The following is a 14,348-nucleotide window of genomic DNA, read 5'->3' as shown; positions in this document are numbered from 1 at the left end:
AAATGTATTTTCTTGAATCTGCAGGATATGTAGATTTTAATTAAATTCAGGTGTGTACTCATACTCGTTCAGAATGTATTAACTTGCAACAAACATTGGCTATTTGGTTTATATGTGATAACATGATCTGATGGAAAAAGGAAATGAGAAGTTGCATGTGAAAAAAAATTAAGAAGATCACGAGCATTTTCTTGTGAATATATTTTAAGACGGAATAAGTTATGTGCATTCTAGACTGATTGAGAAAACGTCAAATTTTATTTTTAAGGAATATACTATTGGTGTTATTAGAAGATAGGTTTAACCACAAAACTGAGTTCTTCATATTTGGCAATGCCAGGAGATTAATAGGATGAGCTAGTTAAACCTAACTTTGTTCATATATGTTATTGATAGTGAATATACTGAAATGACTTCTGAGATACTACAGTGACAGAAGTAGTAACACTGCTTAGAACTGTGCAAATAATAAGAATGTGGAGAAGTTTTCATCAGTGACTCTAATTAGAATATCACTTTGCCTGTGTTTTTACACTCTTTCACTTCTTGTTTGCAAATAGTTGTTCAAATAGATGAATATTCTCACCCAGTGAATTTGGGGCCTTAAGTTGATATTTGTTGACACATAAAATGAATAATAACAGAGAATGAATTAGCTATAGTTAATGCCACAGTGTAGTTCAGAGGCATGAAGAAGGGTCATATTTACCAAACACATTTCTTAGTTTTATTAGTGAAAGTCATGTAAAACTTTGTCTTTCCAGATAAAGTGGTTATGAGTTTGCTGACATAAAAACTGCAGAATAATCTCAGTGCAAAAATGGTCTGTTGAAATTCTGTTTCCACTCAAAAAAAAAATATCTTAAGCCATGATCTCTAGGGACCATGAGAGTGAACATCTTAATTTTCTGCAGTAGGCAGACTGTGTTGTCTCACTGCTTCTGTTGAAGTGCTTGTCCATTCAGTACTTGGCCCTTTTGCCACTGTGAACTTTTAAAGAATAAAGTTTTGTTGTTGGCTTTATATATACCTCTCTAAATAATTTTGTATCAATATCAGTGTGGTAACAGCTCTGGATTTCAACTTTAAATAATAGACACTGAGCATAAATGCAACCTGATTGTACTTGGGTTCTAAAGTACAAAACAAGTCCATTTGAATTTTAGCTTGGAAATAATGAAAGCCTGTGATTCAGTCCTTTCATTCCTTACAGGCAAAACAGATTTTATATATCTAACTGGATGAGAAATGACACTATCTTCTTCTTTATCATTTTGTGTCTGAGAAAGTGTGTGATCGGAACATATTTTAATATTAGCAACAGACGAGTTTCTGATAGCAGATTATTAGTAGCTTAATGCTTCTGAAACTTGTGCAAACTTTTAAAATCAATTCCACTTCTTAGAAATCACTCATTAAAATAATGTATTGTAAGTTTTAATCACCAAGGTTCTCTGTGTTTGGGAAACAGTGATTTTCAGTGTGTAGTCAAGTTTGAAAATCTGACCATAACAAGTACATTGGATGGGATGAACTCTTATGTGTTTAAAAATTAATGATCCTGTTAAAATAATATTCTGGTGTAAGAGTAATCTGTAATAAATCAATATAGGATGCAGCTACTGCTATGATTACACATATGCTTATGCAATTAAATTAATATCCTTTTTAGAGGCTGCATACTGTAGAGATGCAAGATGAATAATTCCTTTTTTGTTTGTTTGTTTGTTTTGGTTTGGTTTTTTGTTTGTTTGTTGTTTTTTTCATTGTCAGCTGAACCTGTTGATGTGCTAAAAGCATTAGAATTTCACAATTCACCAGAAGGGGTATCAAGAACAGCAGGATTTTGCACTAACAGAAGGGATTCAAAAGGATCAGATGTCGCCTACAGAGTTTCAAAAACTGCACAGCTGAGTGCCCCAACAAAGCAGCTGTACCCAGGTAAGATTGTCAGAAACCTATTACTGTGATAAATTATCTTATTGCCTATGTTCCTATAGTATCTAAAGCACAGTATGTAGTCCATCATCAGTACCACAAACCACTTCTGCTAACCCTAGAATTGGGCCTGCATACGAATGACAGGATATGCTTTTTATCCACTGAATGAGTCAGTTTTTATTGGCTTCAGTTATAAAGCTCTTCGTCAAATTCTGTGTCATTGGCAGAATTGGCCTGTAAGTGATATTACCTGTTCTTTCATGATGCTATCTGATGGAAAGCTTATTTGTTGGCATTGGCAAGTTTCCTCCAGTTTCAGTAGTCCATTTAAAAGCAATACTTCCTGGAGTAATGCTGCAGTAGGAGAAATAAGTTGTGGTTGGCCATTGCAAAATCATTCCCAGAAGTACCATCTGTTAAGAATTACCTGAGTATCTGGGGGACTAAACAAAGCTAGTTGTGGATAACAGATAATGTGATTCCATCTTCTGTCAAATTGCTCTTAAAATGAAATAATCACATTTTGGAAAAGATTCTGTGGATATTGAAGAGACTTGTTCCATTATTTTGCTGTCACTTGTCACTTGACCCAAACTATTGAGGAAATTGATAGTAAGAATATTAAAAACCAAAATTATGGAACATTTAATTCTTCTGCTTTGATATATAATGCAGTGTTTGAACAAGCCTTTCTATAAACATATGTATTAGATGTTGGCAAAAGAAAATGCTTTCTTTTTTGTCTTTCTAAGTAGGAATCATATAGATATCATCCAAGATCTATAAAAAGGGGAAACATACATTATTTTGTAGTAATAAGGTGTTCCCAGAGCAACATGGGAAACAGCTATGCACAGTTCAAGCGTTACTTACATGTTCACTTAACTCATCGATTTACTTTTTTATTTATGGAAGAAAAATCAAAGCAAAATTCTCTACAGATACAATATTTATATTATTTTTTAACACATTTCTTCAGTTTTTAATATATCCTCTCAACTGAGTTCCATATAGTTAACAGAGCTATCTGGCTAAAAATTTCTTTCACTGAATGGCACATCACAGTCTGCAGTGCTTGCTAATACTACTGTGACTATGTGTATAATTAATTATTACTTCACTTAAGTAACGTTATCAGAATATGGGCTGCTTTTTATTTTAAAAAATGCTAAAATGATCCAATGTATTGAAAAACTGCTCAAGTTACCCAGTGTAATAAATTGGCACCTTTATATTCTGAGTTTTACAATATGTGTCATTGAAGCCAAGTGGTACAACAAAAGACTTTAAACGAACATTCAGATACAAATGGACAGGAGATTAAGCTGACTTGGAATCACTGATATTTTTGAAAGTTTAGACCAGTACAAGCACCTTCTGCTAAATCAAAGCCTGAAAGTCTAGAACTGGAAGTCTGAGAGCTTGGGTTGTCTTCCACTTATTCAATCAATCAAATCGTAGCCTAAAGAGGAGATCTGGCAGCTGTAGTAATAACTGTTCATATGATTCTTGAATGCCAGAACAAATAAGTACCTCATGTTGTTGGCTGACATCTAAATTTCTGTAGCCTTTGATTGCTTTAATTTAGGTACTCTTCTTATTAAGGTTTTCAATTTCTGCTTTACAACTGGAATGAGTTTGCTTGATTTTTACCAATCTGTTGCAACACTTTTCTGTGCAGGAGACAAAAAGCATTGCTCACTCACAGTATAAAAAGAAGCCACCACAAAACTTTGCTTAATACAGGGAAATGTCATGCTGTCCTCTGCTTCAGTAAAGAACCTAGATACAATTTTTTGGAAGTGATTATAGAAATTACTTCCTTTTGAATCTCGCAGAACAGGCATCCTCTCCCCACCATAAGAAATCTGTCTTGTACAGAGATTTTTCTTAGATATTTGAGTGATCATGTCCCTTTTTCTTAGTGCTCTAGTAGTGGAAAGACTACAGAAGACAGCCAAGATAAGACTGAGTTATCAGACACCATTTTAGCTGAACAATACAAGTTGCAATGCATCCTATGCTTCCTTTCATCTAACTCCTATAACTCATCAGGAAGTATAAGTATCTTTTAGCTACTATAGCTCAAAGGGAGCTATGAATGGCAAAAGCTGGGAGCATCAGTATAGCCGTCTTTTAAAAATGGATCTAATAATATTTGCCAACTTCCTAGAATATATTAGGCATTGATTTCACTGACTGGAAGACTGGTAAAGATAACTGCTTAGATTTTTGTTGTACTCTTTCTTTATATGCTCTCAGTTATCTCTTACAAAAGCATATAGGAATAACAGGAATGGCAACCCATACATATGCAAAGATTTTTCTAGCAATTTTCCCTCCAATTGTTACTGTTATTTTTGATTATTATACAAATAGAACCATACCAATAAACAAGACATTTAAAAGTTGTTGAGAAGACTTTGATAACTATTCTAGATATGTGTCCATGAACTATATATACATAACAATACATAAAGTTTTACGTGTTAGAATGTCAATCATTTTTTGACTTTTCAATCAAAATTGTGTTTGGAGGAAATTTACTTATAATTACACAATGTAGGTGCAAGATAAAACATTTGGGAATATTAAGTCACAGCAGTGATTAACAGAAACTACTGAACTGAGGCACATGACTCATTTTTGGTCACCTTTCTTAGAAAGCACCTAGGGTTTTTTTTCACAGGATGTTACTGGTTTGAAGAGCACATGCCCAGACTAGGTGAACTAGTGTCACCTGTCTTGAGTGTTTTCAACATATCTTTCAGCTTAACAGTGCAGACAGGGCAAGTGTTCAGTGCTTTTCAGATAATTTCTTTGGCTTTTGTTGACAGTCATCTTTTCTCTTTCTTTTCCTTTTTTTTCCTCATCTGTTTATTCTGTTGTTAAAAGATATAACATAAATTTAATTTAATTTGTAAACTAGCAGGTTTGCTTTGTCATTAAAAAACTTAACTAAAGGCTCACCAGAGTAAATGAAATGCTTCCTATTTATTGAGCTTTGATCCCTTCAAGACATCATGACAAAACAAGCTCCAAAGTGGTCTATATTACTACAGTGTTTCAACAGCCTTCTACAGCAATGTAAAAATGATGATGGGAAGCACATAAAATAACATTGCAGCAAGCAATATATTAAGACTAGGGATTTTTTTGTTTAGAAGAGCAGTATGTTATTTAAAGAGCAATGAAGATTTTATGCATTTTGTTTTCTTTTTGTAACTAAAGAGTTAATGCCATCCATAGCTTGCCCTCACAGAAGACTCAGTAGAATCCTGGAACAGTTTTCCTACAATACGTGTCTTGGAAACAATCTTATATTTTCTCAATTGGAAGAAGCAATTCCTAAATCAGCTTTCAATATTAAAGTCTTACATACTTTTATTCATTACAAAAATGTAATACATGATTTTATTAAACCTTATTGTATTATGTTAAAATGTTTTAGAACATTTTACCCACACTCATGTACGCAAAGTTGCAGCTATATGCCTTGCCAGCATTATGATTAGATTCTAATCCCTTTATTTCTTGCATGTCAAATCTCAGCTGAAGCCACACGGATCCAATGTATATTCCAAATTTCAGAATCTGTTTTACACTTCATCTGTTATTAAGCCTAATAGATTTCCCATCAAGTGAAATGCAGATTTACCACCAGATTCAACAGGAGCAGTACTGACTACAAACCTCACTCCTCCCTTTATAAACAAATGACATCCACTTTTAATTTTAATTATTTTTAGTTGTAAAGACTGAAACAATGATTGATACTTAATCTTTACTTCAAAGAGAAAGCATCAGGGAAGAAATGAAAATTAAATGGTTTTTGATTTTGACTAAAACTCCTATTAAATAAAGCTAGTAATGTATTTTTTCAATTTTATGGACAATAATATTCTAGAAAGACTCAAATATAAATTGTGATAAAGTAAAACAACTGGTTATCAAGGGAGATGAAGTGCCTGGGAACATATTTGCTATAACATGGATACTTATTTTATTGAGTGAAATTGTAGTGCATGGTTTTAAATTAGAATACTGCTAAAAGAATGAATAGAAAAATATGGAATGTGAAATTATCATGGTTCTTGCATATATTGTATCATTACATAAATTTACAGTAGATTTATAGGTCATGTTTTTAAGAACCATTAAGGTATATCTTTAAAGAATTTAAGTGAGACCAGAAAGAAAAAAAAGAGATAAAAAATTTTCTTCATGTAATTTTTTATTTATTCATTTTGGAGAATTAAAAAGCCCCAACAGTTTGTATGTGGAATTTTCTATGCTTACAGAAAAATAGAAATCTTTAAAGAATCATAAAATCATAGAATAGTTTGGGTTGGAAGGGACCTTAAAGCTCACCTAGTTCCAACCCCCTGCCCTGGGCAGGGACACCTTCCACTAGCCCAGGTTGCTCAAAGCCCCGTCCAACCCGGCCTTGAACACTGCCAGGGAGGGGGCAGCCACAGCTTCTCTGGGAAACCTGTGCCACTGCCTCACCACCCTCACAGTAAATAATTTCTTCCTTAGATCTAATCTAAATCTCCCCTCTTTCAGTTTAAAATTGTTACTCCTCATCCTATCCCTACACCCCCTGATAAAGAGCCCCTCCCCACCTTTCCTGTAGCCCCCTTTAAGCACTGGAAGGCCGCTATAAGGTCTCCCTGGAGCCTTCTCTTCTCCAGGCTGAACAACCCCAACTCTTTCAGCCTGTCCTCATAAGGGAGGTGCTCCAGCCCACTGATCATTTTTGTGGCCTCCTCCAAACCCGCTTGAGCAGGTCCATGTCCTTCTTATGTTGGGGGCCCCAGAGCTGGACACAGGACTCCAGGTGGGGTCTCATGAGAGTGGAGCAGAGGGGGAGAATCCCCTCCCTCAACCTGCTGGCCACACTTCTCTTGATGCACCCCAGGATACATTTGGATTTCTAGGCCATGAGTGCACATTCCTGGCTGTCAGTTTTCCATTCACTACTTCTCCCAAGTCTCTCTCTGCAGGGCTGCTCTCAATCCACTCTTCGCCCAGCCTGTATTTATGCTTGGGATTGCCCCAACCCATGTGCACTTGGCCTTGTTGAACTTCATGAGTTTGCACAGGCCCACTTCTCCAGCCTGTCAAGGTCCCTCTGGTTGGCACATCCCTTCCCTCCAGCGGGTTGACTGCACCACACAGCTTGGTGTTGTTGGCAAACTGCTGAGGGTGCACTCAATCCCACTGTCCATGTTGCTGACAAAATGTTAAAAAGTACTGGTCCAACACTGACACCTGAGGAACACCACTCACCACTACTCTCCACTTGGACATCGAGCTGTTGACTGCAATTCTTTGAGTGCTGCCATCCAGCCAATTCGCTGAGTGGTGCATCCATCAGATTCATGTGTCTCCAATTTAAAGACAGGGATGTCATGCACAACAGTGTCAAAAGCTTTGCACAAGTTCAGGTAGATGAGTCAGAATGGTTTCATCTTTTCTGAATTTGTAACTGTATATATCACTTTGCTTACAGGTGGAGATTTTCCAGAAGATTTTTCAATATTAATGACAGTAAAACCTAAAAAAGGTATCCAGTCCTTCCTTTTGTCTGTCTACAATGAGCAAGGAATTCAGCAAGTAGGTGTTGAAGTTGGTAGATCCCCTGTCTTCCTGTTTGAAGACCAAAATGGAAAACCTGCCCCAGAAGACTATCCTCTTTTCAGAACAGTCAACATTGCTGATGGCAAGTAAGTGTAAAATTTTAAGATGACAAATAATACCACAGACCCCTGTATAGGTGATACAGTCTTTACAAACAGTTATCTGAAATATTTAAATAAATCAGTAACAATTTCCAGCTAGATGGACTTCTGTGGTACAAAACAGAGAACCTTTGCAGCTGTTCCAGCTTCAAATGGTGTATACAGCCACAAATAAAGCCAAACCACCCTTCTTATTTGCCATTTCTATAAATCAAGAGTGAACAAATAGTCATAGAAGTTAAACCCACAAAAACTAAACATATGAAGATTCTTTCTGTGCGATATAGAAAGAAACTCTGTTTTCAAAAAGGCTCAAGGAATAGTTTCACTAGAAGGGCTGTCTTGTCCATTTGAAGATGATAGACAGAGTGAAGACAAATTGACAAGGTAGCATAACATTTCTCTTGTCCTGAACCAAAATAGCAGATAAATAAGATGGTTTGAGGTGTCTATATATAAGGAAATCAAGGAAGAATAACATGGATAAGACTGAAACTGAAAGAGGATAGACTTAGGTTAGATCTAAGGAAGAAATTATTTACTGTGAGGTTGAGACACTGGCACAGGTTTCCCAGAGAAGCTGTGACTGCCCCCTCCCTGGCAGTGTTCAAGGCCAGGTTGGACGGGGCTTTGAGCAACCTGGGCTAGTGGAAGGTGTCCCTGCCCAGGGCAGGGGGCTTGGAACTAGATGGTTTTTAAGGTCCCTTCCAACCCAAACCATTCTATGATTCTATGACAATTAATCTGAATTGCTGCAAGGACTTACACTGCAGCCTCAGTAAAGGTAATTAATCTCAAACATCTATTACATTACTAATGCAGTTGTTAATTTTTTATACTTAACTTCCCTTTGTAGACAAGCAATCATTCTCTGGGAATGTCTTTCTAGTGCTTGTTAATGGACATTCATTCTTTCATAGGCTTTTTTTTTTTTATTGTGATGCAGTCCAGGAAGAGCAGCCACAGTCTTCAGAGATACACAGAGTTAAATTCTATTAAAGAAAAAGAAAACAAATCAGTAGAGAAGGAAGGGCAAAAATTCAACTATAATGAAATATGTTTATAAAGAAATAAAGGATAAAAAAGAAAAAAATTAATTGACTTGTAGCCCTTGCATTATACCAGATAAAGGAATTATACCATGAAACCTAAACCTGATGGATTTCCCTAGCAGAAGAAGTGATAAAACTAAGCAGCAATCTTTTTCTTTTTCCATTGACTTCCTCTAAATAACAAAAGTTTTGACATGGATTTCAGTATTTCATACAAAATGTTGAGAAACTGATAAAAATGAAGAAATCAAAGTGAGCTTGGTTTGGTACGGTTTCCTGCAGTGAGACCATACAACTTCTAAATCAACTGGAGACAATGATGTCAACAGTGAGCTATGATTTCATGCTTTCAGCTTCTACATGCTTTCAAAAGACAGACCGACAATTTTCTTTTGACTCAGCTATTTTATGAAGGATCTGGGACAACAATCATCATCTCAAAATGAGATATATTTTAAAAGTGTAAACAGTGTAATGTGTCTGAGGATGCATGCACAGTTTGCTTTTATAATGATAATGTTTAACCACGTTCCAGAGAAAACATGGAATTAAAGTTCTTGCTCAGTGATACTGTTTAATAGTCAGATTCCATTAGCTTCGAGGTGTTCCTTTTGATATACAGAAGCTCTTTGTAACAATGATCTAAGCTGTCTCTCTGATTTAGACAATCTTAGTGCCACAAATGCCAACTAAAATAATTTGATTCCCTCCTTCCTCTTACCAGTTACTAATATGACATACTTCGACACTTTTTGCCATGGTCTATCAAAGATTCTTTGATGTATTGCTCTATGTTAGATTACAGAGTGGCCTTTCTCTTAGATATTCAAGTTGTCATAGCAGAGAGGTTAATTAAACTAAAGTGGTCTGCCATGATACTAAACTCTTATAAGGAACATAGTATAGTTGGGCAAATTGTACAAAACTTTATTCTCAAATGTTTTTAAAATAGAACAATTTGTCAGTATTCTGAATTGCTTCATTCACTCTTTGGGGAATATTTATGCAGGCAAAGCTATTGTTGCAGGAATATTGGCAAGCATTTGTAAGTTGCTTGAAAAGCATCTATGTTGGAACTGTTGTACATCTTTGAAAAATATCTATAGCTATACGATACATTCAAAAACAGCATGGTAAAATTTTGGTGGCTGATCACAGAGAACAAATAGGAAAATGTAAATAACAAAGAATAATATGCTGGATTAAATATATTTGCACAGGTAATTCCCTAAGTAATTTGGAAAATCAAACACATTCATAAAACCTGTGGTCATTCAATCTAATAAAATGTAAACAGTGCATGCACTTCTAATTTGAATTTACTAATGTTCTCTGGGTAAAGCTTCGGAGGCCAGCTTGAATTTTATTTTATATAGGATATTCATAATGACCTATGGATGAGATTCCTCTGTTCTAAGGGACAGAAGTTACATAGTAGATAGACAAAACATTGTGTACATTTGTGTACGTATGAAAGAAAGAAGTAAATTGAGACATTTAAAATTCTGTCTGTGACTTGATTGGTGCACAATCTGCAATAAATTGTCTAGATAAGAACACAATGACCTAGTTTTAAAAACATAAACTACAGTAGATTTATATGTTGTTTTTTTTTTTTTTAATAGGTGGCATCGAGTAGCTATTAGCGTGGAGAAGAAAAGTGTTACAATGATTGTTGACTGTAACAAAAAAACTACAAAACCACTTGAAAGAAGTGACAAAACAGTTGTGGACACCAATGGCATCACTGTCTTTGGAACCAGGATTCTGGATGAAGAAGTTTTTGAGGTAAAAATCAATACTGAACAAATGGAATTGAGTGATTTTGTGTTGGGTGATAGTGATCAAATGGAATTGAGTGATTTTGTGTTGGGTGAAGTGCTTAATGCAAATCAGAATATTTTTTTAGGGCAATAGCTGGTATAATGTAGAAACTTTGATTTATAGAACCTGTTAGGATAGGCTGAAATGAAAGAGAACAAGGAAGTGCCTCTATTGTTGGAAGATATGACACATTTTTCTGTCCTTTAGATTATGTTGTATCTGGAAAGGGCTTGCTTTTTTTGTCTTTCTGCCTAATATTGAGATACTTGAGATATTTTGGAGAATTAATCTGGGAAAGTTGAGTAGTTTTATACTGAATCATTTTATTTCTGTCTTTCTTAAACATTTACAGATATTTGTGCATGCTAACATATTTGAGAGAGGGGAGAAGGACCTGGAAAGTTTTCTGTGTAATATGAATCCATTATATTGTTTATCCCACTTATTACTCTTTCCAGTAACTGGGACATACTTTGGCAATAAGGACATATATGTTTCCATCACTTACTGGCCAAGAAGTACATATAGGAAGGGTAAAATACCTCTAAGGAAGAATGTGACTGCCAATCATGAGGCCTTTCTAGGTAGAATCCTTATGTCAACGATTATTTTTACAGGCTAATAATGAAGCTTCTCTAAATCTTTTATAATATTGTTATACAACAGTCAAAACTGTCAAGTGAAAATTGAAAAATAAGAAAATACAGATCAGTAGTTCACTTCATACACTGGTGCTCCATAAATGTCCAGAGCTGTAATCCTAGCTTTAAGTAAGGCATAGGCTTGAGAAGCTGCATTGGTATCAAGAGAGGAAATATTTTGAGTGTAACATTGTGGCATTGTGATCTTTCATTTCCATGGACATGATGAAACATGAGCTTTTGAATGGAGAAATTTCTGGGATGATTTAATGGGTCAACCAGTGTGATGTGTTTGTATTGACAGCCTAATTTACCTGTGGCCCCAATACAATTTGCACATCTGAGGGACATTATTTCCCATTTGGAGATGATTTCTACAGATGCCTTATATGAGGTGGGACAAGGAGTTCAGGTCTCCACAGGGGATAATGACTTTCAATTTTCATTTGTATTTCTTTCTTAGGTCAGAAAACAAGTCCCACAATATATGTATTAGGCAATAGATTGCCAGAATATGTGCAATGTTAATATACATAAGTAAAAAGAACTCAGCAAAAAAACGAAAAAGTAGATAAACTGATATTTTGTTAGTGTTTTACAAGTGGTTTTAGATTCTAATAGAAACTAAGGCAACAGGCCCTGGCCTTTGTAACCATTTTAAAATTCGTCAAGGAGGGAAGTGCATAATAAGTAAACATTGGTGTTTAGTTTGTTTTATTCAGTACAATTTCTAAATAAAAAGGCCTGTCTGAAGTTTCAGAGGTGCTGAAATGATTGTAAGTAGTTGTTTGAAAATAAGTGCAGTGGTTGATGGTATGTGCATAAAGGGAGATATTTGTTTTAATCATTTGCATTAAGTAACACATTTAATAGAAGAGAAGCATGGTAGGGGCCTTTTGTCTCTGAAGTTGTTTACTATTAAGATATTACATCTGTCCTCTATATTTTAAACAGTATTAAATATTAATTCCTCAAAAAAAATTGTTAAAGAGTGAATAAGACCATTCCTGTGGGAATACAGAACGACCATAGGTTATCTAAGGGGTAAATAAAATGACAGTTCAGAAAATTTTCTTCTATTACATTCTTGTGTCACCAAAGTTATTAACCACTCAGAAAGAAACATGAAACTTTGACTCATGACAAAGAGTAACTGTTTTAAGGCAGAATAATTCCTACTCTAGCAGTTCTTCCTCACTAATAGTTTCCTCTATCCGTACCTTTTGCAGTTGTGTATACAATTCCCTCTGCTCTTTGAAGCCCTATAGGGGACAAAGAGATGGAAAGGGATGTGTTTGAATGCAATTATTTTTTGGTTAGCAGCTGTTGGAAGAGTCAGTAAAGTTGGATGAAGACATATGTAGCAAATTGCGATTGGTACTTAAAAATCAGAATTAGCAGATTACCTGAAGAAACCCCCAAAATGACCCTACATTTTTATTGAACTTTAACTTACATGATATCAACATGGGCATGAGGATATAACTTTAACAAAATGTGCTAGAATGACTTAAATAAAAATGTTTTTCTCTGAGGGTTTTTGTCATGTGTTAAAGGGTGAAAAAGGAATGTCAGATTTTTCACTGATATCTTCCCCACACTGACATGGCAAGTCGGTGCTTCAATTCCAGATGAGACCCAATAAGAAGAAAAATTCTTTTACTCATGAAAGAAATCAGGCAGATGTCTGTAAAGTCAGTTTACAGGCTGAATCTTAACATTCAGCACTGAGAACAGCAACATTTCTACCATATGTAACATCACTGTACATTTCTTCATTCCTTCCGTGATTAGGTTTCCTTACTTAAGTGATTGCACCCCTATGTTTCATTCAGAGAAATCAGTTACATTTTTGAAAGACTGTTCTTGCAATTGCTGGGAGTTTATATTTAGTCTGAAGTCTCTTACTTAAATTAGAAGCTTACAGTCTTTTATCTTGGAATAGATTTCTGCTTTCTCTTTTACTGTACAGCCACCATGGGTACATTTCTGCCTATGTTCAGTTATGTATGTGAATATTTCATATTCATATACCTATGTTCTGTTATTAATTTATGCCTCTATTCAGTTATATTATTCTGCTTTCTCTTTTACTGTAAAGCCACCATGGGTACATTTATACCTATGTTCAGTTATTAAAATCTTTAGTTAGATGTGTATGTGTTGAAAATAGGCCATTAGAATGTCCCTCAAAGTTTAAACAAAGTACTGTGACATATACGGTTTTAATGATATGTGTCCTTCAAGATCTGGCCAAGCAAAACATAATCTAGGTTTTTTGAGGTTGTCTCATGTTTTTCTACTCTCATGTTTTTCTACTCTCTAAACAACATTCTTTTGGTTTCATTGGGAAGACTTTATCCATCCCTTAGCTACTGCTGCTACAGTTTCTAAAGTTTGGGGCTGTTCCCTGAAATCTGTCTCCTGTTTAATTCTCCTGGTTATGTCTTAAATGTTCTGTTTATCTCATTCATGGTAGCCCAGAGTGATGTTTGGTGGTTCCATGGCTCTCCTTGATAGTATTTCTATGTTGTGAACCTTGCTGTATATTGAGACTACAACAGGCACTGAAGAAACATGTAACACAATGCATATCATTCTATGTTCAGGAAATCCCAGAAATTAATTTATTTAGCCATGACATTAGATTCAAGTGTTTAAGACTTAAAACTGTGTAAGACACACTTTCCATGTGACATTTGATGCCTTTATTGGCTTACATCTAGGAAGCACATAAAAAGAAACACCTAAGTGTATAGTGACCTGTTGGATTCACAGCACAGTGTCAGAAGGATTAATACTGTATCCATGCATCACAAAGGCTGTTTTATCTTGGGTAATAAAGATGGTTTTAGTTATAATAAGTCAATGATTTGATATCAGGAATGGTGGAGCACTCCAGTCTCCTCAAACTGAATGGAAATTCAAGATGTGGAAATAATGAACCTGTAGATAAATACAATTAAATCCTAGGCTTCAGTGACTGACTATTTGAAGATGCCAGGGTTTCTTCTGGTCCTGAACCCACTCATACAGCAAAACACAACTGCACAAAAAGCAGTTGCATCATTAATTCACTCCCATTGAAAGCAGAGTTCAGCACTGTCAGAATTAGCACTATAAAAATTAGATACGTCATATGTTCC

The 14,348-nt window shown here is 35.3% G+C and overlaps 1 protein-coding gene across 5 annotated transcripts in view; it reads left to right on the top strand.

Annotated features, from left to right (window-relative positions):
- Positions 1 to 14,348, top strand: part of COL11A1 (collagen type XI alpha 1 chain) — a 169,484-nt gene that overhangs the window by 16,298 nt on the left and 138,838 nt on the right. For all 5 annotated transcript variants that reach the window (XM_074906694.1, XM_074906695.1, XM_074906693.1 and 2 more), the window contains exons 2-4: positions 1,774 to 1,941; positions 7,457 to 7,670; positions 10,363 to 10,525. In XM_074906694.1, coding sequence (XP_074762795.1) covers positions 1,774 to 1,941; positions 7,457 to 7,670; positions 10,363 to 10,525 — 545 coding nt within the window. The remainder of the gene's footprint in view (positions 1 to 1,773; positions 1,942 to 7,456; positions 7,671 to 10,362; positions 10,526 to 14,348) is intronic.

The sequence above is a fragment of the Athene noctua genome, chromosome 5 (genome assembly GCF_965140245.1).
Source record: "Athene noctua chromosome 5, bAthNoc1.hap1.1, whole genome shotgun sequence".
Classification (NCBI taxonomy): Eukaryota; Metazoa; Chordata; class Aves; order Strigiformes; family Strigidae; genus Athene; species Athene noctua.
The sequence above is the reverse complement of the archived record's forward strand: the minus strand, read 5'-3'. Positions and strand labels throughout refer to the sequence as shown.